This window comes from Gallinula chloropus, assembly GCF_964237585.1.
Source record: "Gallinula chloropus genome assembly, chromosome: 12".
NCBI classification, from domain to species: Eukaryota; Metazoa; Chordata; class Aves; order Gruiformes; family Rallidae; genus Gallinula; species Gallinula chloropus.
The window spans coordinates 21298905-21323707 of record NC_140097.1 but is presented as its reverse complement, the minus strand read 5'-3'; the positions used below and the strand labels follow the sequence as shown (position 1 = coordinate 21323707).

Sequence of the window (24803 nt, the reverse complement as noted above, 5' to 3'; positions counted from 1 at the left end):
GTACTGTAGGTGCTCTGGGGCTTCGCCCTGTTCTAATGCAGACTGGATCAGTCCATGGCAGGTGGTGGGGCTGTTTCCACCCCTGGAGCAGTCAATTCCAGGCGTACTGGATTCCCTTCCATATGAAAGCAAACTGTAGCCTACACTCTGCTGGTAAAGGAACCAAGAAAAAAAGTATTTGCCATGTTGATTGTGCCGTAGCAGTTGGCTGCTTTTGACTCCAGTTCATACTGGAGTTCTAACAGGTCTGGCACTGCAGCACTCATAGGTGGTCTTCATTCAGGCCACAATAATCCACTGTCAGTCTCCACTCTCCATTAGACTCTTCACTGGACAGATTGGACTGTTAAGAGGTGAGCGGGTTCTACAAATCACTCCCTGACTCACCAGTTGATGAATTAGTTTCTGAATGGGAACCAGGGAGCCTCTGTTGGAGGGCTGAGGTGGGTTTCCCTTCTCACCTCCTCATCTCTTTGCTATGGTCGTGCAGGTAGAACCACAGGATGCCTTATGGGGCGCACTTTTTATTGGTTTTTTTTCTGGAACAGGGGAATGCCAACTTCTGATGCCTGAAATCTTGGTCTGCACATGAGGGGCACCCAGGCATGCCCCTCCCCAACCAGTCCCTCTTACGGGGCAGTGATGTCAGGTGGTGTGGAAACAGCCCAGGCTAGCTGGGCTCACCTGGGCTAACTCAGCTCACCAGTGCTGACTGCCTGGGGAGGCTGAGTCTGGCCTGGCCAGAACCAGGACACCTCTGGAAAGACAACTACTATCACATACTGTCTGTCTTGTGCTCTTTTTAAAGCAGTTGGTGTTAAGTGAATATGTCTTGTTGCAGCTCAGTGCTTCGATAGTTTCAGCAGCCTAGGAAGAATGAATCTGGTAAGGAGAGCTCATCAGAATTTACATGGACTCTGGACATAGAGTGTACATCTGCTTTGACCTCCTTGATTCAGTCTCTTTGGTGTTCATCATGTTCTACAAATGCACACACAGGTTTCCTTTTATGTTCTTTTTGGCTGTAGCTGAACCTGTATGTTGGGTTTGCTTCTGCTTTTGAAACCCCTACAGTTACTGGCTTGATATTGTAATGAATGATGAGTGAGTTAGGAGCTGTGTGTTGGCCATTCTGTCAGGTCCCAAGAGCTGATTTAAAACAGCCAGCTTGAATGACTTAAAGTTCATTGATATCTGTTGTCATACTAATAGCGTTAGGAAAGCTTCATGTATTACTGAATGGTCTCGTATGAATGCTGTACGTGAAATGGTGTTGTGAATCATAAATTGCTGCTTACTGCACATTAGTATGGATTGACTCTGTTTGTACTAAATAATTCATGTTTCCCAAAAGGGTCTTATTTTTAATGGGGGGAAAAAAAATCCACTTAAAGGCAGCAGACTGAATTTTTCAGCTCTCACTAGCCTTATGCATCACGTGGTAGAAGCGGGCTGTCTGTATCTCTGGCAGCATACCTTTTCTTCTTGTGTACTGAAGTTCTAAAGCCAATCTTGCAGGCACTTCTAGTACTGGAGGCTTAGATTTGCATTGCTTCAGCTATCTCATACCTGTTAAGGAAACCGTAGCCTGTGCTTCTCTCTCTGAAAGTGGGAAACTGTGATTTATTATGTCCTCTTAGACAGAATACACATTGACCAAACAGTGCCACAAATGCTAAACGCAGAAACACCAGACAGCTGTCTCTAAGATCAAATCTTCTCTTACAGTTTTAATATTTGGATAAATATTTCCTGTGCTGCTTGTGCTGTTGACCTGGGAGTTCCCTGGTGGCTTCATGCAGCCCTGTATGTTCATGTTGCTGTAGTGCTGGCACAGCCACTTCTGCGTGTGCAGCGCAAGGTGCGTATTACCTGCACCTTCCACCTGCCAAAGTGCCACTCGCTCTGGGGAGGTAGCAAATAGGTTTGCAGGTGGGAGTGAGAATGGGTTTCTACTTCTTCCTTGAGCCAGGCAGTTGAGCTATTTTAAGAGTAAGCTTTTGTTGTGGTTTTGCTCCCAGCTGGGAGCTGAGCACCATGAAGCCACTCTATCACTCCCCTTTTCAGCTGCCAGGGGAGAAAAGATCTGAGAGGCTCAGGAGTCAAGATAAGGACAGTGAGAGATCATTCCACAATTAGTGTCACAGGCAGAACAGAGGCAATACAGAAAAAAGGAAAGAAACTCTCTGATTTATGACACTGCCCTGCACCCCCAGTGACACCAGAGTCGGGTGATGAGAAGTGTGACCAGATCTTAAAGCACCTTCCCCCACCCCTCCCTTCTCAGCAGACTGCACTTTAGTCAGGATTTTGGTCCCTTCTTCTCCCTCATTGTGGCAGGTGGTGGGGCAGGGACTGGGGGTTTTAGTCAGTTCCTCACTAGTTGTTTTCCTTCTTAGCTGGGGGGGGCTATTCCTCACCCCCTTCCCCTGCTGCACTGTGTCTCTGCTCCCCATCATTACCCTTGGGTTGCAGAGGGACACCTGCTTTACAGTGGTCTTCTCCATGGGCTGCAGGGGAATCTCTCTGGCACCTGGAGTGCTTCCTCCCTCCCTCATCCCTCTGTCATCCCCCCCACCCCTTCTTCCCTGGCCTTGGTGCCTGCACAGCTCCTCACATTTTCTCACTCCCTTCTCTGGTGGCACAGAGTGGCTGCTTGTGGTTTTTTTCTCCTCACTGTTGACTTTGTCCTTATGCCTGTGAACTAAGGCATGGGGACAAAACCTACATACATAATCCTGCTCGAGCAAGGGGGTTGGACTAGAGGATCTCCAGAGGTCCCTTCCAAGCCCTGCGAATCTGTGAGTCTGTTCCCGTTGCTGGCAGCAGGTTAATGCTTCTGTCAGAGCCACACTGCCATGTGCCACCAGGATGGGTGAGGTCAGCCTCAGTGATGTGCTCTTAGGTGGAGTTGTGTGCTGCAGGTAATACATGTGTGCCCCATCCGATCATCACAAGCCAAGCATCTGGGGAAAAAGATGTTGAGCTTAAAATATATAAATCTTAGGAATAAAAAGCTCAGCAACCTCAGGGAGCGTGTTTGGAAGCAGCACAGTCTGTTTTGTTCCGTAGCTTAAGTAGCAGTGGGTTTGTTTTGGTTTGGTTTATTCTGATAATGATTTCTCCTCCCCTGCACTGTCAATGAGAGCTCTGCTTGGTGACAGCATTTCCCATTGCTGTTGCAAAATCTTTGTAAGGACAAAAGTGATGAAATCTGTAGTTTTTGAGGTAGCAGGTGGCTGTCAGGTACCGAATCCTTAGTCTCACAATGTCCTGGAGTAGCTGGGCCATTGAACTTTATTGCATCCAGTGTTTCTGTGAAGTTTCTCTCTGGGTCACAATCGTTAGTGGACAAGTTCTTAATTACACACGTATTTCTGCAGAGCCATTGAGGCTAAGGACACAAGGGAATTTAGGAGGTTTGGTACTTGCATGGCTAATGCTGTTTTCTGTAGTACAGAAGTTTTAAAACTCCTTTTTGCAAGGCAGAAAAATCAGTAAGCTCATGCACTTCTTGCAGTACATCAGTCCTTAACATGGGCTAGAACAAAATTTTCCTCTGAAGGCATTGTTCAATAACTGTTTTCATCATGAAGAAGCTGTGGATGGGGTCCTGTCATCTTTCTTCAAGACAGCTGTATCGCTGGATGTAGCTGGATATCACTTGCTCTAGTCCAGTATCTGTTCTGCTGTAGTACAGTTTGTGTCTGGAAGTGCTGACAAGTCTAGGTCATTAAGGAAAAATAGAATGAGGAATAGTGAGGTTCTTATATGGAGAAATAAGCAGCAGGGTTTTGGGGTGTCCTGTATGAGCATCTCAGTTGTAGTTAACAGGACATAGGAGGAGGAAGAAGAATTACAGTAGGGGAAAAAGAAGGTTACCAAGAACATACTTTTTTCTTTTGTTTCTTTTTGGTGAAATGAGAGCAAGCCCCAAAACACTGGTTCTTTTGGTCTTTTTTTTTGCAATTACATTTCTTGCCTGTCTTAAAATGAACATGTGTCTCACTGTGCTTCTGGTTTTGGGGGGGGGGGCGGTTTAGGTTGCTTTTTGGGGTTTTTTAAAACTACCTCTGTGGGGAGATGCTGAGCTTGTAAGTAGCAGAAAAGCTCCTGGCAATTGAGTGATAGGAGGCTTTACACTTGTATACCTTTTTGTAAGGCACCAGTTTAGCCCATTCTCATTAGGCATGTTTCTTGCAAAGCTATTTAAGAAGGAAAAAATATTGGGGGGGGGTGGGGTGGGGGAAATCTGTAATTTCTTACTCCCTCTTTTGCTGCTACCAAGAAAATAACGGGGGAGGTGAAGTGAGCCCACAAGGCAAACCTCTTAAAAGCTTTGCTTAGTGGGAAAGGCAGGTGATGGCAGGTAAAGTGAGATTCCCCAGCAGTTGGCATTTCATGGTGGTGCCTATTTTGGGGAGTTATTAGCCTGCATGTTCATAACAGATGTTGTTTCCCACTGTTGTGGGAGAAGCATTGATCCTCACAAGCAGAACATTTTTGACAGTCTTCCTCAGTAGAATTTTAAAATCCTGCATGTATAGTTGGTTTTGCAACATTTTTACAGGGTTAGAAATGGTGGGGTCACCTTTGTGGGGCAGGTTCTGCTGGGGCATGGTGTGCATGATAACTAATGTCTGAGAGCAGCCATGTGGAATTCTGCGTCTGATGCCGAGTTTGCATGGGAATGGCTCCACTCTTCAGCTGCTACTCCACAGGTAGCTGGTAAAACAACGTCCTGCTGGAAACTTCCTGTTTGTCTCCAATGTGGAAAATTATGTGAATTGGTATCAGCATAACCTTTCAAATCAGAGCAGCCTCACGCTGTGGAGGTGATGCTGGAGGAGCTGTCTGGTTGCAGCATATTATTCAGGAGGCCCAGCAAAGCCAACCAGCTGCAGGAGATTCAACGTGCTCATGATACACACTGTTTGCAAGCTCCACCCACAGCAGATTGCTTACTCACCGCAGTCAGAGAATCACAGAATTGTAGGGGTTGGAAGGGACCTTGAGCTCATGGGGTCCAACCCCCTGCCAAAGCAGCTCCCCAGCTCATATTGCACAGGGCGGCGTCCAGACGGGGCTGGAATCTCTCCAGAGATGGAGACTCCACACCCCCTGGGCAGCCTGTCCCAGGGCTCATTCATATTCTTCTCATACATACATACATATACATGTGAGTGTATGGTTTTTAGTTGGATATACTTTGGTCCTGTGATAACTGGCTCAAGTCTTGGAGCTTATAAGCCTCCTATCACAGAAGGATCATTTTCTCACTTAGCAGTTTTTGTTGGAAAGGACCCCAGCTGTCACCTGCTCCCAGCTACTGCTCAGAGCGGGACCAGCCAGTGTCCCTTTGCTCAGGGCATCATCCAGGTGAATCTTCAAGGTCCTTGCAACTGCACCCGCTCTGGGCAACTTGTTGCAGAGATTAAATGCTCTCAAGTTGTGCAAGTTCCCTGGCTGCAGCTGGTGGCTTTTTTCTGGTGCTGGCTGCCTGTGCAAGATGGGTCAGAGCCTGTCCTCACTGGCAGCGCCCCGTGTGCCTGAGCAGGTTTGCGTGTGTGACGTGCGGCTGCCATCTTCGCCTCACTACCCTCTCCTCCTTTGGGGTTTCCTCTGTTGGGCTGTCGCTGTGCTGAGGTCTGATGACAGGAATATGTGGGAGGTTTGTGAAACAAAACATTCTGTCTTTGACTTTTTTTTGAAAAAGTTTTGAGAAGCACCGGAAATAGAGGTGAAATTCCCCGTTTTCTCCTCATAAGAGCAGCGCTCCTGTAGTAACTGTACAGCTGCAGAAGGCATCAAACATTGGAGTATTCACTAGCTCATTTCTGTTGTGTGTAGGGGGGTTTTGGACAGAGGGGTGTTTGGGGTTTTTTTTTTTTTAACATCAAATTAACGAGCTAGAGAAATCTTCTTGGATCTTTAACAGGACCAGATTCTTACTGGCTGAATGTGCTAAAAAACGCAGCAATTTGTGGCACCTAAAAATATTTTAGGTGTTTGAGTTGGGCCAGATTTGTGCTGCTACAGGAGCAGTCATCTGGCTACTTGGAGCCCTGGAACCCCTCCTGAAGTTACTTCACATCAGCAGCATACTTCCCATGGGAATTTTTAAGGAGGTGGAAGAGGGAGAGAAGGAAAGGCTTCCAAGTACCAGTTCCAGCAATGCTTTTCATGTTGACAGTTTAGAGGGGTCTTACTTCATTTCTTGTCTCTGTTCTTCTATATGGTGTTTATTCTTCCCTGTGAGTCTTCAGTTTACTTGGAATACCGATGGCAAAATTCCTGTGTTAAGGTAACTGTCAGAAACCCTTCCACAGGATTTAATTATTCCTAGAATTTCAATGAAACAGGAAGGCAATTTAATGAAGTTGAGTTTTGCATCACCACTACTCTGCCTTGTATGCTCATCTCTCATCTGTCCATCTGGCAGCTCACACGCTTGTTGGCAGAAGGGCTTTTATTTCCTTTCCTGAAAAATTCTGGCATCGAGTGTATAAACAAGTAGCACTTCTCTCTTCATTTGTAATTCAGCATGAAATTCTGAACATTATTAGTTAATTAATATTAAATATGGTGAATTCTTGCTAGTGCAAGTATAAGCCTCTGAATTGAAGCATATGGAGCGGTACCACCTCCTCACAGGGAGAAGCTGGCAGATTGGGATCCATCTGTCAGCCGACACAGGCACCCGCGCGTCTGGAGTTAACGGAGGCAGAGCGAGCTGCCCGGGCTGGGAGCAGGGCTGGGAGCACCCACAGCTGCAGCACGCTTTGCAGCAGGGCAGGTGGGGAGGGGAAAGCAACTCTTTCAACTCCATAGATGCTTAAAAAATTTACAGAATCTTTATTTGAAAATGTGTGCTGCCTTTTGATGGCAATATTAATGGAAGAGCAAACACGCTGCACACCCTGAGCTCTCCAGTGATGCTTTTCTTACTCAGATTTCTCACCCCTTTCCCCAGTTGTGAACAGCCACACAGAGCATCCCCTTGAGGAGGGAGAAGTGAAATTGCTCTTGGCTTGAACCACTCTGATGTGACTGCATGTTGTGCTGCGTAGGAAGTGTAACTTGCCTGCGTTGGAGGTGTGTAGGAGAATACCTGGTGATACTGATGTCTGTCAGAAATACCTGATGTACACAGAGCCTCAAGAAACCAGCCTAGGAAAATAACCCTGTCTCACGTGGATCTGCTGGGCTTTCAGGTGTAAAGGGACACAGCCATACTCTTAAAGCATTTAAAGATTGTCTCATCTCATTTGGGGCTTGAAAGTTTGTGATGTGATCAGCCAATCAGTACATTCCTGAAAGGCATCTGTGGAGGCTTTCAAAGTCAGCTCCTGCTTAATGTTAACTCAAGTGAGAAGTTACCAGAATTGGCTGGAGAAACACAGACATTCTGAAGACTTTCTCTGCTTGGATAAAATTTGAAATGGTGTTAGTTGAATTGAATTTGAATATCCTCTTGCAAAATGATATTTTGTGAATACTTCAGAGAGAAATGAATGCACCGATTCGTACAACTTCTTCAATAGTAATAACAGTCAGGAGCCTAAGCTTGGAATCCCACCCCACCACCACCCCCAAAGTATGTAAATCTTACTTGTTTAATTTTGCTTTGCTCTGCAGAAAAGCATCTTGCACAAACCCACCCCAGTCAAGTTGAAACTTCTGTTTTTCCTATTCACTTTGGGATGTTTTGTAGCTTCCTGTTCTGCAAAAATGCATAGAGTGACCTGTCATAACCAGCAAGCCAGTTAGAAGAGCTGCACCCTGCTAAGTTGTTTTTTAACAGAAATATGTTTATGGCATGCCGTTCACAGAGAAAACTGCTGGCAAGTGTTGTTCCTACACCTGTATCTTTGGTGTAAATGTACTGTCACTTCCTGTTCCTTTTTCATTTCTAATGGTCGTCTTATATGGGAGTGAAGCACGGGTTCTTTCTCAGCTGCCAGAAGCAATACCAGGACAGACAGAAAAATGGCAAGCTGTCAGCTTGGTGCTCCCTGGAAATGCTCCCCCTCCCCCTTTAAATATCTATCTATCTGTCTATCTATCTATGTTAAGGCATTTGGGTAATTATGTTAATGCCCTGTTGTATGAGGATGGTTGGCTTTGGAGAAAATTCCCTTAGCATGTGAAAAGGTTGTTACTGGTTCATGAACAAAAATCTGTTTTAAAGGCTTGTAAACTAGGGAAGCATTACTTCTGTACAGCATCCTGTGTGAAACTGCATCGCTGATACCTGGAGAAGCAGGTTAAAACACCTGTTGATGTAAAGAGACAATTTCTGAAATAAGTACCTAAATAATTATTTTTTAAGGCTTAAGTTGGGGGAACTGGTGAGTGACAGTGCACCTTGGACAGGAGGAGGAGGAAGTCAAACCCACATGTACCACCCATCCTCTGTGGAAAGGTTTTCCATTTCCTTGTTCCCTTTGGTCTGGCTGCAGCTGTCAGAACAGAAACCCATGCCAGGGCATTACACCAGGCCTGGCAGAGGCCAGGCTGCTGTGGCTCCCTGCCCTGGGCCTGACCCTGGGCAGGGCCCAGCATGTGTTCCTGGAAGGGAAAAGGGTTTTACTTGCCCAGGAAGAGTTAGAGGTGGAATTGCCTTGGAAGGTAGGACAAGTGCATGTCAGACAGTGCAAGTGTACAGACCAGCCGCTGTTTATGTACAAGCAACTGCTTCTTTCCCTTTGCCCCTCTGTTTCCCCACATGTGTTCCTCCATGAGTCTTTCCTCTCCCTGCCTTTGGTCCCTGCCCTAAATAATCCATAGGAAGTCTTGCAAGATGCCAGAACACTCTTGCCCTGCATCCCGTACCTGCCCCCTACCGCATTCCCCCAGGTGCTCTGGCACTGACTCCCCAGGGTGGGGGGAATGAGGCTCTTCAGGGAGCTGTCCCTTCCTCTCAGTCTGTTACTTGTGTCCTGTTCCCCCATCTGCCTTACGGCCTCTGCTCCTCTGCACTTGTGGGGATGGACCTGAGATGGGCTGGAGGCTCCTGGGATGTGCCTGGGGGTAGCCAGGCAGGGGTTGGCTTGGCCCCCCTCCTTTGTGGGGGTGCAGAGGAGCTTTCAATCAGATACCCAAACAATTTGTATTACAAGCCCCATACAGATTGGAAGAGTCAAATTTATCTGTTCTTTTGCCTTTGTATAGTTGGTGTGAATTTTAATACTGATTTTTTTTCTTTTAAGTTTGCAATATATTAACAAGTATCAACCTTTTTTGTGAAGGGATTATCTGATTTTAAAAAAATCTGTCCTGCTTTCCTTTTACAATTCACTTTGCCCAGAGGTGTCTTATTTGCCATCCACAAAATAAATAGACTTTGTCAGATAATATATTTGTCCTGTTAGTAATTCACTCCACTTATTTCTGATATTACAGATTTCCTGTATTGCCAGAATACTTTCCAATTTGACTTCTGGTCTCCAATGAGCAAAAGAAATGGCTTTTTCTAATACCTGCTTTTCTATAGGAAATTAAATGTTCTGGCTGGGCAGTCATAAAAGCTAAGCTGCTGACACAGTGGCCAGGAACAGGTGCCTTTTTCACATGAGGTGTGTTAGCAGTCAGACACCAAACCTGTAGGACTTGAAGGTGACAGAAGGGAGCCAATTTCTTTATCAATCTCTTAAGGATACATTTTTAAAGTGAAACACTTCTGCAATATTTATTTGCTTTCTCTTCTCTGGATTGTTGTTGCTTTGGGTGTTGCTGATTATCTTCAATTTTTGTTTGTTTTTTTCTTCTCTTTGCAGTAAAACGCTTCAGAGAACCAAAGCACGAAAGGCGTCCCTGGAGGATATGGTATGTTTCTGCATGCTTTATTCTCAATACTTTTTGTTTCTTGTGTGTTTTAGAAATAAAAGTCAACCATTGTTTGCATATGGTGGTTGAAAAAAAGAAAAGTGATGACAAGAGATTGATGATTGACAGTGAGGAGTGAAAAAAGTTCACAAAGCGTATGAGTTCAGTGGAAAGTTTTCTTCTGAGCCTTTCCCTGCTAGCTGCTTCTTACTGGCTGCTTCCAGGAATCCACAGAGATGTGTGCTTAGATGTAAAGCTTCAAACTGTGCTTCTTCCTGAAGGTGGAAACTGAACAGTTGCCCCAAGGTGCATCTGAACATCTACAAATGCACCTAAGCTTAGAAGAAGCTCTCAGCTGGGCTTAAAGAAAATTGTGTTCTGTAGCTATCCTACTGTGTACAAGATAAAAAACAGTGTAGGAAAAGATATGAATATGTAAGCCATAAAAGAATGCAAAGTGTATTTTTATTCTGCTTTTATTACTTCTTTAAGTTGTTGGATTGTACAGCATAACCTGTACTAGGTCTGTGAATCCAGAATGCAGGGAATCCACAGGGAAGAAGTTTTGGGCCAGGTTGTCAGGGAGGGGAGGTGAATTCCGGGGTAAATTGGGTTCGGGATCAGCAATGGTGTTTGGATCTTTTCAGACATGGGAATGACAGGCCAAATGGGTGTTGTTCTGTATAAAGAATACACTTGCCTACAGAGTAGTTTTGACCTGCTTCCTATATTTAACATTTAATAAAACATACACTGGAAGCTTTGGCTTTGTGCAAAGGATGCTAAAAGAATGGAAAGAGCTGTACCAAAGTGGGCTTCAGACATAATGCTTTCAAGATTGTAATTCTTCTGCAGAGTGCTCTTCAGTGAGACCACTTCGTGCTTTCAGGTGAAAAATGTTTTGGCTTTCTAGCAAAATACTGTAGGTAAGGGACTCACTCATTAGCCAGCTATTAAATTGTTCACCAACAGGCACATGATAAGGATTTTATTTTTATATCTGCCATAAACTTGTTAAAAATGCATAAATATCAAAGGAGTAAAATACTAGCAAGGCTGGATACTCGTTGTTTACAGGAGGTTATTAAAGACTTAGCTAGCTTTAGTGAGGATTAGCTCTTGGATAATGCAAGTGATACCAAGAGGAAATCCCGAGACTTTAAATTTACAGTGGTAAGGTTTCAACTTCACATCACTTGGTTTATTAGCAATGTTAAAGAAAAAAGAGGTGGAACTGAAAATGGAATGCTGTAAAATGAGCTAAATACCACAACACTTTATCACTCTGCTGTTATATTTGAAGAAAAAATGAATAACTGAGATGGAATCTTAATGAAAATAAATTTTCAATGTCTGGCTGTGTTGTTTATGTGTCTTAAAAACTGTTTTCACTCTATACAGGTTTTTAGATACTTCCAAGCAAGCCATAGGGATGTTGTTCATCCACTTTGCAAATGTCTATTTATCAGACCTTACAGAAGAAGACCCTTGTTCACTGTGAGTGTTCCATTTCAGAATAATTGATCTTTATGGAAGTTCTCAGTAGAGTTTGGTGTACGTGCACAATACTAATACTGCAAAACTGAGCTGAGAAGCCTTTTCTTGGCAAAAAGCAGTCACTTTCAAAAACTCTGCTTAATTAATCAAGGATCAAAGTTCTGCTCTTTAATTAATGGCTTGTAGGAGCTGGGAGAGCTTTTTCTGGGCTGTGCGTAGCTGGTTTGGATTGAGGATAAACTTTTCCTACTTCTCCCTCTGGGTGATGAGTGAGGACCTAGGGTGCAGGTTGTAATACGAGGCTGTTTACTGAAGGAGGTGCTAGGGACCAAAGGAAGTGGCTATAAAGTTACAGTCACTGACCTCTGACTGCACTGCTGGCTGCAGTGAGGCTGTCATATAAAGTCAGGTTGCTTTCAGGGCTATTTAGCAAAAACTAGCCAGGCTTGTATTTTCTTCTAAAGCCCACGTTAAGCACTGAAGTCCTGTTTTCATTTAGTTAAAAGCATGAAATCTCACTCAGTGCCCAGGCAGTCAGCCCAAGAATTAATGTTGCAGCATCACGCTTGGAGCAGTGTGACTAAGCAGATAAGCATTTCGCTGTAGTGTATTAAACCTGAAGATTTTATGACTAAGAGCCTGTCAGGCTCTTTACAGGAGCTCCTGAAGCAAATGGTAATTGTTTTGGTTTGTTCTTGATAGGGCTCATGCTCAAAGAAGCTTACAAATTCCTGGCAATAGAAGGAATTTTAATTTAAATTACCTTTAAAAGCCTAGTAATTTGCCCTTTAAAACCAATCCAGTTCCATCCGTGGCATCTGCTCACTGTTGTCCTTTGGTAAACAAAGGAGCTACACAGCTCAAGGACTAGGCTTGTTGCTTCACAAGCCTGTTTTATTTCCCTCCCTCCTCGGCTTCTCTTGTGTTCCTGCACACTGTAAATGTGCACTGAACTGCTGCTTTTCTCTTCCCACCTCAGAGTGGTTTGGTAGGGAAAATGCATTGCTTCTAACACACTGGCTGTAAAGTTAAAGTTGTTATTACACTGGTTTCAGTAATACCAGGCAGTGCTGTAGGATTTTCCTTGCTTACTGATTTAAGAATTTCCTGATAGATTTAAAAACTGACAGGTGCAAATTGCCTACATTCCATTTGTATAGATGGATGTATTGAAGTAAGTGAGCCAAAACATGTCCAAAATGGTCATTGCTTAATGCTGAAGCACTTTATTACAGTATTTTATAGCTAAAAATAACTTTGTGCTGTGTACTGAGCTTTCAAAATAAAGGTGGGCCTGGAGCATCTCCCCTGTGAGGAAAGGCTGAGTGAGCTGGGGCTGTTCAGCCTGGAGAGAAGAAGACTAAGGGGGGACCTTATGAATGTTTATCAATATCTGAAGTGTGGGATGCAGGGGGAATGGGCAGCCCCTTTTCAGTGTCTGTGGGGACAGGACAAGGGGCAATGGCTGCAAGTTGGAGCAGAAGAAGTTCCACAGCAACATGGGGAAGAACTTTTCCCCAGTGAGGGTGAGGGAGCCCTGGGACAGGCTGCCCAGGGGGTGTGGAGTCTCCATCTCTGGAGAGATTCCAGCCCCGTCTGGACACCGCCCTGTGCAATATGAGCTGGGGAGCTGCTCTGGCAGGGGGTTGGACCCCATGAGCTCTCCAGGTCCCTTCCAACCCCTGTGATTCTAGGATTCTAGGATTCTCCTTTCTTGGGAAAAACAGATCTTGAGTGTACAAGTGGGTCAGTTTGTGCATAAAAGCTGTGTTTCTGTCTCTGACTTTAATAATGATTCTGCCCAGCAAATTCTGCCGTGGCTGGTTCTCTGCTCTTTCCTGTTCTGTAGCTTGTGGGTTTCTTTCAGCACAAAACTCACACAAGTCATTTGAGAAAACAGCAAAACTTGTTAAAGAACCACAGTGGGAAGCTGCCCTTTGTGAGAGTAGGTGTGGGATCATATAAGAGCTGATCAAACAGCTGCTAAACCCCCCTGACAGATGGGATGTTGGTTGAAGAATTTTGAAGAGAAAAAGCAAATGGTGCTTTTCAGTAGCTCAGGGTGCTGGGCCGGCCACAGGGCTGTGTGGGGACTTCATGCTGCTGGCTGAACTGGCAGCCAAGTGCTTTATCCTGGAGTGGCAGCAGCTTGGGTTGAGCAGTGTTACATGTGAGTGAACGCCCGCTGCCTGCACGCAGCCAGCCTGGTGTGCTTGGCAACATCCAGCGCGTGTGGCCTGCGCTGGGAGCCTTAATTTGATGTGAAATAGGTGCTGGCACGTCCCTTCTGCCTGCTGCGGGTGGCTGCCCGCCTGCTGCAGGCTTAGAGCAGCCCCTTGTGGCACGCAGGCGAGTCGTGTGCGCTCCATCCCTCTGCGAGCACTAAGCCCGGATGGGCCGGTGCCTCTGCAGTGAAGTTCATTGAAACTCTGACCTGGCACATAACTGTTAGAAAATACCTTTGGTTTAGAAAGCTTATGGGTAAGGCTAGGCTGAGGCAAGGCACACCTGCATCATTTGGCTTTGGGCTGCTCTTGAATGGGATTTTGAGGGTCAGAACAGCTCCTCCCATACTGTTTGGAATGGTTGTATTCTGGCTCTGCTTTCCAATTCCTGATCCCGTTTTGTTTGCCTGGATTTGTCTCCAGAGCTGGCAGACCCCAGCGCTTCTTGATGCAATAAAAGTAGTAGTGCAGCAGTGGTGTGTCCATTGTGGGGTGCCTTGGTTCCTGATTATTTCAAATGCTTATTGGACAAGAACTGAGGTGCAAGAAAGCAGATGTTTGTTGGTTGTTGTTGGGAGGGGTTTTTTTCCTAAGAGGAAATTTGGCCCAGTTAGTGACTGTACAGTCTGGGCATGGTGTTCCACTGCTCATGGCTCCTTGTGGAGGGTAGGAGGGGGGCATCCCTTGAGCAAGAAAAACTGTCTAGCTGAGATGTCTTTCCCCCTTGGAATGAAAGTGCTTTGGGTTGGGTATTTTACCTTCGTATTCCTTGAGGCATTTTTTAAGACAATTTCTTCTTTTACTCCTGTATTCCTTTGGTCTTATACCAGCTTTCAGTGCAAAATGAACCAAGTGATGATAAAAAGGAAATCTGGTTTTGTTTTGAAGGAGTAAAATGAGTGTTGGAGTATAGAATAGGCACACACTAGAGTTAAGGAAAATAGAAGTTGGAGCTTAACTTTAAGGACAGAAAAAAAACATTGTGACTTTTATAAAACCATTTACACTTTGGGCTCACTGTGTAATTACAGAAATGGGTAAATGATTATGCTCAATTTTCTGGCTTTCCAACATATATGCAGCTCTTTTGTCAATCATGGTGTTAAAATACCTAGAACTTGTAGAACACAGACCCTTGCTCCTTGTTTTCTTTTACCTTTTTCCTTTCAGGTACCTTATCAACTTCTTGTTAGATGCCACTCTAGGAATGCTGTTAATCTATGCTGGTATACGTGCAGTCAGCAGCATTGTGGAATGGCAGCAGTGGGACTCCCTTCGCTTTGGTGAATATGGTAAATGTTTCTCTTCTTGCACTGAAATTATTTTCAGGATAGAATCTCAGAATATTTCAGCTAATGGCTCATCTCAAAATAGTTATACAGTGGTTACAGGGGTCACTTTAGTATTTCACTCGTGACAAGGGTTCTTCAGAGTTCTGTATCTTGGCATGCACCTTCTGTGTTAGAAGGCATAACGAGTCTCTGAGCATTTAGTGAGTTTGGAACAACTGCTTGAATTTTCACATTTTAGGAGTGATTGAACAAATCACAGTATTGGCTGATCTCATGGAGAAAACAACAGCAGGATACATTTACTCTGAAACACTTTTAAATAAATGATAGCTGGAAGGTCATTTCCTATTAAAGCTTTCCCTGAACCACATGCCGTTGTGGGAAGATGCTGGCTAAGAGATCTGCCAGTGCTCTCTGAAATAAACAACCACATGCCTTCGGTGCAGAGAATGGCAAGATAGCCTGTGCTTGTCCTCAAGTAATGATCACTCAAAGTCCTGCCCACGGGGCTTGTATCACTGATGAAAAATGCACACGTCTTTCCTAACAGGGTCAGGGATAAACATGTGAGATCACTTGTGCGTGAAGTGACGGGGTTGCTCTTCCCTGGCATCAGCCACAGCGCTCTGCTCAGCTGCAGGACCTGTGGATCTGCAGATCAGCCTCAGCATCTAATTCTGTTCCACCTGTTGCTTTCAGATTGTTTAGTCTCTGGTTGGGGTTGGAAGCTCTGTATACATGCTAAAAATTACATTTGAAGCTCCTTGAGATAACAATAGAGGGGAGAAGGTGCCTTATAAGAGAGCTGTGGTGTTTCACCCTGTGGTTTGGGGGGAAAAGAAAGTTAAAAGAATAATTGCCTGGGAAAGTGAAAGCTTTCATAGCAGTTGCAAAATTACCATTGGTAGGTTTTTGTGGTTCTGTAGGTTTCTTTGTGTTCATGACCCTAAGCTTCTGACAAAATTAAGATTAAATAAATGAATAAGGGCTTTGCCAAGTTGAAATACTTTAAAATACTTTTTGGCTGCTGAGGGGATTGTGGAGTCTCCATCTCTGGAGAGATTCCAGCCCTGTCTGGACGCCGCCCTGTGCAATATGAGCTGGGGAGCTGCTTTGGCCAGGGGGTTGGACCCCATGGGCTCTCCAGGTCCCTTCCAACCCCTGGGATTCTTTGAAAAGCTTGGGAAGTTTACAGTTAAATCAGATAAATTAATGGTATCTGATTTAATGTCAGAGGATTAAAATGGAAATGATGACAAGCCTCTATCTCAGGAGCAATAACTGCCTGTCCCAGGAGCGCACTTTTTGTCAGTTTTACACAGACCCAGTGTGTGTCTCCTGGGGTACAGTTTGTGACCATTTAAGCTGTTGAAATCAACACTGCCGCAGCACTGTTTATCTGCTTTTTTCCCATGTGCCACGGTCCAGTATTTCCACTCTTTTCCTTGGACTGGTGCACATCTGACTCTTCAGGGACCTGATCTAGAGAGCTAAACCATCAGAAAATTCACTGTATGTGGAAAAGTAAATAGTTCCTCCAGATCAGACCCCAGGCTTGGGTCTCTAAGGGATTAGGTAAGCACCAATGCCCAAGGAAGGAAAAAGGCAAGGGAAAGAGCTGAGACATTGCCAAGCTATCCCTTCTGACTGAGCTTTGAGACCTATTGCCCAAAGTCCCTTTTTCTGATTGTTGGTTTGGCTTGAAGCCGTTCAGAGATGTTTGAACAGCTTTCAGCTCATGGAAAATTGGCTTTGCACTCAGAGCAAAAAAACTCTGGTGTATCTCTTACAGGTAGGTGCTTGTAATCATGTCAAATACTAGACTTTATTTCTTTCTGACTGGGCTGGTTTTTTCTCATGTAATTTGTTCTCCTCTCCCACTTCAACATCCTTGTAGCAATAAGCGGTCTGTGTGGATGGGAAGATGTGGGGAGTATGTTCACTCCCCTGAAATTCATCTCAGTCTGAATGTATTTTTATTGTAGGTGGTTATGAGGCATGTGTGACTGCAGTAGCTACGCTTTTAAAAGAAGTTGTTCTGCTGCAGAAGTGGGCTGGGGCTGATCCATTATTGCCATTTCTGAGTTAGGATGTCTGAAATGCCCAAAATTGTCTGACAAGTACTTCTCTCTGTGTGTAAGCAATGTGTGAAACTTCATAATTCCTCTTTCCAGTATCAGATTATTTTAGCAGTGACTACCTTAAACCTGTGTCTTCATTAATGTCCTGATCTCAGTGAGTTGTTTATTTAATCAAGGTATCATAAGGACTATATATGCATATTGCAAAGCATACTGTAAATCTGAGTTTGCATTAATTATATGGGAGAGGCTCCTGGCATGAAGAGAACTATGGAAAGTTGTTAGTAGTGGCTGTAAGTACAGTTAGACCCTTTGTAAGAAATACATCTATAAAGAGCCAGTAGCATTGGAATGCTCGCTGCCCTCTCCTGAGGAGAGCCACTGAGGTGTCTGAAATGAAAACCCTCAGAGCAGCTTTTTATTTAAAGCTTTTCACTTTGGCCCCGGGAAAACTCATGTCATTTTTCATAAGATTCTTCCAAATAAGTTAAGTAGGGGATAAAAATGCAGTCCTGTGGGATGGCAGGTGTGTTTAGACTTAATATTTTGAAGGTAAATAGGGATGTTTAGCAGGTGTCTGCTCCTTGACAGGTAGCAGAGACTGGTGGCATTTTATCTGATGTAGTAAAGTCCTCAGCTTGGAGGCTGCTGTGATTTCAGTTTGCTTGCAATTGTGGAATAACAAACAAGAGGCCCCTGCCCAAAAAAAGAAATGTCTTCTTGTGATTGAGTGATGTTGTTTGTGTGTCTAGAGCCTAAATAATCATTTGTCTCAAGTTAATTCTCACTGTGAGCTCATTTCCCTTCTTAGCTCTATTACTTGATCCCCGGTGATTCATTACTTGAAGCTGTCACAAAAATAGCCATGTCCTGCTGGTTTTAAAAGCCTCTTCTTTATATGGAGGATAGTTTTTAAGCACAAATGCCTCAAGGAAAGAATGGATACCAGAATATCAGCATTCATAAATGGTTGCTGTTTCTACAGCAGAACAGCACTGCATGCTGATTTACTAACAAAGTAGCCTGAGCTCCCTCAAGGGCTTTTTTATATCAGTGTTTTTAAGTTTATTAGATTTGTCTTCCTATTTCCAGTTTTGTATTTTCAGATTCATTACCTCAGCAGCTGGATTTTAATGGAAGTGCAGAATCAGTTAGTATATCTGAAAATGTAAGGAGGAGAAAAGCAGCCATGATCTGTACTGAAGAGAATGTTCCCTGCATTCTCCTTCCCTTCTGGTCTTAGGCTACTTTAGCTGCTGCAAGTAAAACAGGTGACTAAATCCCTCTTGGTGACAATGAGCTCTATTGGCACCTACATCAGGCTGTCCTCTCTTTGCTTGTTACTGTAGGTAACTGAAGTTCTCATTTGAGTCTGTGCACTGCACCTTTGAATGGACAGATGTCCCAAATACTCTTGGGGACACCTCCTGGCTGTGGTGACAGTATTAATGTCTACTTTTCCCCTGGAGTTACATAGTTCAGAAAACCATTGGAAAAATGTGTTTTGGAAGGTGTCTCCAGAGGCCATATAATCCAACCTCTTGCTCACAGTGGGGTTACTTCAAAGCTAAAGTGTTTTTTTCAGGGTGTGGTCCACTTTTTAATTTGCCTGTGGCTTGAGATTTAAGAAGCCCTTTGAACAGCCTATTTAAAAGCTTTCACAATGAGAGTGGTTTGGTTTTCTGTCAGAACTGTCCATCCACACATGTAGTCTGTATCTCTAACTTTTCTGCAGGGATGCTATTGAGACACTGTCAAAAGACTTGATAAAATAGACAGCGTCCCTGTTCTCCCTGGGCACACAAAAAAATCCTCAAATAAAATTGAATATACACAACTTGTAACTTCTGTCATTTATCAAAGAAAACCCTAAAACCTCCCACAAACCCAGTGCCCCCTCCCCACAATAGCACCGACCAAAATGTTCATCACTGATAGCACTCCTTGGTCTTCATTGAGGGGTTTCACCATCTCTGGACATACAAAATCTCATGAGTTGGAATAGACATAAAATTGCTATAGCTGTCTTTGCTTTTAGGAATTAAATACAGATTAGAAAAGAGCTAGAATAAACTGGCAGAGCTGCAGTGGAAAGTCTATAGCTACAGCTAGATTTTAATTTTTTTTTCTATTTGACAGTTACTAATGAAAACTAGGGAATGCCAGTAAAATGTGGAGTATAGAAATCAATTGCCAGAGTTTAAATTTCAAATCTAATTCTGGCCTTGTATCTTCATAAGAATTATGGTTGCTCAACTTTGAATTTCTGATGTTTCCCCTTTCAAATGTTCCAACTTTCTGTAACGCCAGAAACCATAAACTGCAGTGTGTGTAACTGTAAAACTTGAGCATTTTAACCATTTTCCTCATGGACTAATGAGTGCTGATTCTTAGGTCTTACTGTAAAACTTGTTTAGGAAGTTTTATTTTGGTCTGCAGTCTGATTTATGTTTCTCTTCAAACTACCACCAAGTATTAATTCTGAAAGCCTTTCAGAAATGCTCCAGAAAAGGAAGGAGCAACTATCCCTTACGCATTACAAAGACATAAAGGCATCTGAATTTCCACACCCACTGTTCATCCCCAGGCTGAAAGTTCTAAGGTGCCTCAGAAGATGCTGCAGAGGCTGTTGTGAAGGTTAAAGAGCCAACACCACCCCTTCACCACCCCCCAGGGCAGGTCTTGGTTCTGCCCTGGCAGATAACTTAATGCACTCTGGTTTTCACTCTGCCACAACGGGGTGCAACAGAATTTGAAACCCTTTCAGCCTGAGACTAAAATATGATGTTGTTTTTTTTGTTCAGTGTAAGTTGTTCACAGCAGGTTTTGCTCCTGTTACTTCACTTGTGGTTGGTTAGTCACATAAAAACTTCCTACACAGGAACAGTATGTTTGGGGAGAATGGCAGAGATCATCACATTTCTGCTTAGACTGAAGGGAAGTATGTTTTTCCCTAGCTACATTTTCCTTAAACTCAATACTTTATGATAAGGGGTCAAAAATAATAATTTGAGAATGAATGTGGGGTAACTGTCCCTGTGCTGCTTTCATCAGACTGTGTGCAACAGTCAGCAGGTGCTGCTGACTCAGATTGAGTCCTGCTGTCTTCAGTTTTGAACAGATAGTTTCTGAAAGTTGGGGTGATGCTGAGGGAGGGCAAAGAGCAGCACTAGTGCACTGGGGGAAGACCCTTTGAAAGGCTGTGCCTGCCTTGCCTCCTCCAGTGCCATTTCTCTAAGATGTTTACTGTGCAGCAAAATCAACTTGATGCTTATATCAAACCTTTCTTCTTTCTTGCAGGAGACCCACTGCAGTGCAGTGCTTGGGTGGGCCAGTGTGCACTCTACATCATGATTATGACATTTGAGAAAACCATCATCATTATAGTCCTCCTTATACCTCAGTGGAAAGAGGTTTGTATTTAAACAGCATCCTGCCAACAAAAGAATTCCATGTGGAAGCTGTAGAGCCACAGATTCCTGATAGTGTTCATTGCTTTGACTCCAGCATCCTAACTGCCTACGTGCCATTTAACTCTCCAGTAGTGATGTGTTCTTTTGCTTTGATTAGGGTACTGCTAATTAGGCTTTCTGGCATCTGCTGCCAGGAATAACGTGGAGGGGGGTTTTTTATATAGTGCAATATGGAAAAAAAATTGTATCTCCTTGTCAGAGTGCTCTTCTTAACTCCTTAACCCTAGGTAAGCTGGTTTGTATTGCTGCTTGCAGTGCTTAAGGAACTTTCTTTGCTTGACCTTGTGGACAGATCTACACTGTAGAATTCAGAGATTTGCAATGGATCAGTGAAGTCATTGCCAAAGACTGGATAAATATTTATTTTAACAGAATCTGGTCAATGCAGTAATCAAAGTGATGGTGCGTGGTGTTACAGCCCATTAAAATCAGTCACTATTGTACACACTGGGCTACTTTGGGAACCGTCTTCTCCTTACTGTGTGTTTTGTAAACCTCTGCTCTGTTCAGACTTCTAAAGATGGAACTTTAAGCTGTTCCTGGGAGCAAGCAGCTTTAAAATTTTCAAGATGATTCTAACAGAGCTCTTCAGACTTCTGTAAACAGACTTAATAAGTTTCTTGCCAGCACCACTCATCTCCAGTAATTTATAAGCTGTCCTAAGTACTTTCCTTTCCTACAGAGCTGTCCTTTTTTGGTTCATATGAATTATTTCTGTAGCATTCACTAGTACACGAACAGTTGCAGTTAGTAATGCAGTTCTGGGTGCATGAACTTCTTCCTTTTCTTTTCACAGGTAGCTTTATTGAATCCCATAGAGAACCCCCAGCTGGAGCTGGCGATCGTCATGCTGATCGTACCCTTCTTTGTCAACGTTAGTACAACCCGCACGCTGCTGTGAAATGGTTACTTGGATATCTTTGTGCCACGTGTTAATTAATGCTGGTGCTCAAAGCACAGTGTGCCTCTCTGCTTAAGTTCAATTTCTAAAGAAGAAGGGTGTTAAAGAAAGGATGAAATGTCTGGATATGTGGATTTTGCAAAGCCAGAAGCCATGTCAAGCTAAGTAACCAGGCTCCAGAGAGGTGCAGAAGTGCCTCACAGACCCCTTTGACACGATGACTTCAGTAGATGGAATGTAATACAGAAATACAGAGATGGAGATTATAAAATTACAATGAAATTTGCTTTAGGAAACAGTTGGTCCAAGGATAGCTGTACTGTGAAGTATCCTCTGTCTGACCATAGCTAAGAGCAACTGGCTTTTTGTGGAGCAGGGGAAAAGGGCAAGTGTGCAATCAGCCTTCCCAAAGTATATTCTTCCCACAGCCTGGGATGTGGGGACTGCAGCCTGGGATGTGGGGACTGCAGCCAGAGATTGTGGGTGTCCTTGTATTTACTAACTGGCAGTGATTTTTTTAAATTTTTTTTTCTGTTGTTAATTTGTCAAGCATGAATTTCATCCTTTGAGAGCCAAAAAAATCTGTTCCACTAAGATGTCTACTTAAACAATTAGTGTTTCTATGTCAAGAATTAATATACGATCACCCTGAATAGTGTCTCTTATTTCCTTCCCTTAATACAAAGGAAGCTGTGCTCCAGAGCCTCCCCTCCATGGGCAGTAAGCCAGGTGACTGCCTGCCTGCACAAGATTTTACCCAGTTAGCCAAACGAACGTAAGCTACTCTGAGGAAAACTGAACTGTCACTTCCCCTTCTCTTCAACAGGCACTAATGTTCTGGGTAGTAGACAATTTCCTTATGAAGAAAGGGAAGACAAAAGCTAAACTTGAAGAAAAAGAAGCAGGACAGGATTCAAGAAATGGGAGTAAAGTCCGATACAGGAGAGCAGCGTCACACGAAGAGTCAGAGTCAGAAGTATGTAGAATTAATTACTACAATTAATGAAGTATCATCCAGTTCATCCCTCATGGTGCTGGTTTCCCTGTAACTTTATCAACTTAGTTTTGATTTTCTTTGCCTGTACCTCTAAGGTAGTGTTCCTAGCAGACCTGATCAGAAAAATAACATCATTGCACCACTCGTGGTAGCTAATTTCCTTCCAGATGGGCAGGAAGACATGAGATATTTAAATATCACAGGTATTAGAAACACTTCTGAAAAAACCCACGGGAATCCTAAACTTACAGGTGATGTTAATTCAGAGAGAAATTTATAGCTTAAAGCTAGAGAAAGCCAGTGGAAGCAACAGGCCTGGTTGTGGAGAAGCTCTTGCTGTGTAGCATAATTTTCCTCTCAATTGTATTAAATGGGCAGTTTTCAGCTGAGTGGAAGGATGGGTGTTGTCTTTGAAGGTGAGTTTGTTTAGCTGTAGTTGGTTAACCTAACTTTTCTACCTGATAGACAGTACAATTTATGTAGGGTTTTCTGTAATAAACTGGTGTCATATTACTAATCTGGATGGAGAGCTTCTGTGTTCTCTCCAGCCTTAAGAGCCAGCCACCCCACCAGTCTGGAGGGGCTGGAATTGCTTTTTTGCCTTTTAGAGTCAGTGATTGTAGTGGAGATTAATACTCCACTACATCCCTCTTCCAAATCTTCTGGAGATTCCAGATAGGATGTATGATGGTGTACTGGCAGTAAATCCAAGTTGTGCTCTGAGAGCCCTTTCTTGAGCGAATAATAAAGTACTTTATTTCTTTTTTAATGCTTGCAAAGCAGAAGAAGTAAATTGAAGAAAGAGCATGGCTTTGATCTGTGTTACTCAGAAGCTGTGATTTGTTTCCAGATCCTCATTTCAGCTGATGATGAAATGGAGGAGTCAGAGGCTGAAGAGGACCTGCGCAGACTGACCAGCTTGAAGCCCCTTAAGAAGAAGAAGCATCGTTTCGGTCTGCCCGTATGACACCTCCCCAGCCTGTGTATCTGCAGGTTCCAGGACAAGAACTTCAGTCAGTGGGTGTTAATGTTGCAATTGCATCTCCCTTTCCATACCAACTGACTTACAAGCAGGGTCTACCAACGCAAGGCGGGCAGTTGGGAGACTCCCAGTTCAGTTGCACTACAGACACACTGACCAATTATGCAAGAATGTCTTTCCATGGTGAGAGAGCACCCAGCAGCCTCGGCAAGGGCAAGGGCAAGGACCGGCCGCCGGCGGGCTTCAGCCTGGTGCGTCCGGGAAGATCACAGAGAACAGATGCAGGAGCTTATGGCTACTGATGGTGCAGTTTAAGATGTTCTCAAACAAGCATGGGAATCAACTAGGTTAAAGGAGTGTGTTTTATTACTAAAACTGGCTTTTGCAGCATAATTCCTAGAGCAGAATAGTTTATGGTTACAAGCTGTAACTTAACGTTATTTTTTTAAGTACAGATGTTTACTTGCTACCAGGTACCTATGGAACTAAGAGGTGGAACAAAGATTTTTTTTTTTTCCCAAGTCTCCTCAAATCTATTTGACTATTTTATATTTAAGTTATATTTTCATACAGTTGTATTTAAAGATTCTCTTTGTCAGAGAAAAAGGCTGCAGTTCCCTCTTCGTGCAGAACAGGTCAAAAGATTTGTAGTGAAAATCTTACTTAGTGTTGTGTCCTGGTTTAAGGCAAAGGGATCGCAAAGGGATCACAAAGGGAAAAACTCTCTGTCTCTGCTGAAGTCACCTAGTATCACTAAACATGCAATCTGAAGTGTGCTTTTGACCACATAATTTGAAAATACCTTTTCTATTAGGAGGTGGTGTTTGCATATTTGACAAACGTGCACTTTAGTGTTTAACAGAAACCTGTTGTGACCCATTCTTTGTGAAGTGAGTACCTATGGATGACTCTTAATTATTTCTGTTTCTGCAAGTCTCTTGTGTGTACCTCTCAAATGACCCAAAGGACATAGAATGTTCTTACACGTTCTCCTGGCGCAGGGCTGCAGTGCAGGGCCATGGTCTGATTGAAGCATTTGTGCTGCAGTATTGCAGTATTGTCCCTTGGTTTTCGTTGGAGAAGCAATCTTCTATTTAATGGGGGTTTAAAAAGATAGTATTTCTCCTGTTTAATTTCCACAAAGTCTAATTATCTTTTAGTAGCTAAAACCAGAACCTGAGAGGTATAATACTGTTGTTACTATAGAATCTTTGTGATCTTTCAGTGTCTGTCTTCTGATAATTGACAACATGTGCTGAGCTGAAACCTAGACATCCTTTTGCTTTGCATATTTTTCTCAATTTTGGGGTTTTGTTTTCCATTACATCATTTTGCTTTGCTTGTTTTGTAAAGGATTGTTTGACAGCTTTCCTTGGTGAGTTAAACCTTGTGTGGGACAAGGTGATTTGTCAGAGAGGTGACAACAGACCTTAACTGCAAATCTGTTGTGGGATCTGGACGTCAGAAATGTTCCAAGCCTTAAACCAAACAGTTTCATCAGAAAACTGCTCAAAACTTTTTAAGATT

At 43.5% G+C, this 24803-nt stretch overlaps 1 protein-coding gene across 1 annotated transcript in view; it reads left to right on the top strand.

Moving 5' to 3' along the window:
* Positions 1-23384, top strand: part of LOC311196241 (store-operated calcium entry regulator STIMATE-like) — a gene marked incomplete at its 5' end in the record, with an annotated part of 35291 nt that extends 11907 nt beyond the window's left edge. Inside the window, 7 exons of the mRNA XM_084269765.1 lie at positions 9780-9828; positions 11230-11325; positions 14721-14842; positions 20224-20340; positions 21197-21270; positions 22124-22273; positions 23145-23384. Coding sequence (XP_084125891.1) covers positions 9780-9828; positions 11230-11325; positions 14721-14842; positions 20224-20340; positions 21197-21270; positions 22124-22273; positions 23145-23261 — 725 coding nt within the window. The 3' untranslated portion in view covers positions 23262-23384. The remainder of the gene's footprint in view (positions 1-9779; positions 9829-11229; positions 11326-14720; positions 14843-20223; positions 20341-21196; positions 21271-22123; positions 22274-23144) is intronic.
* Positions 23385-24803: the final 1419 nt, after the last annotated feature.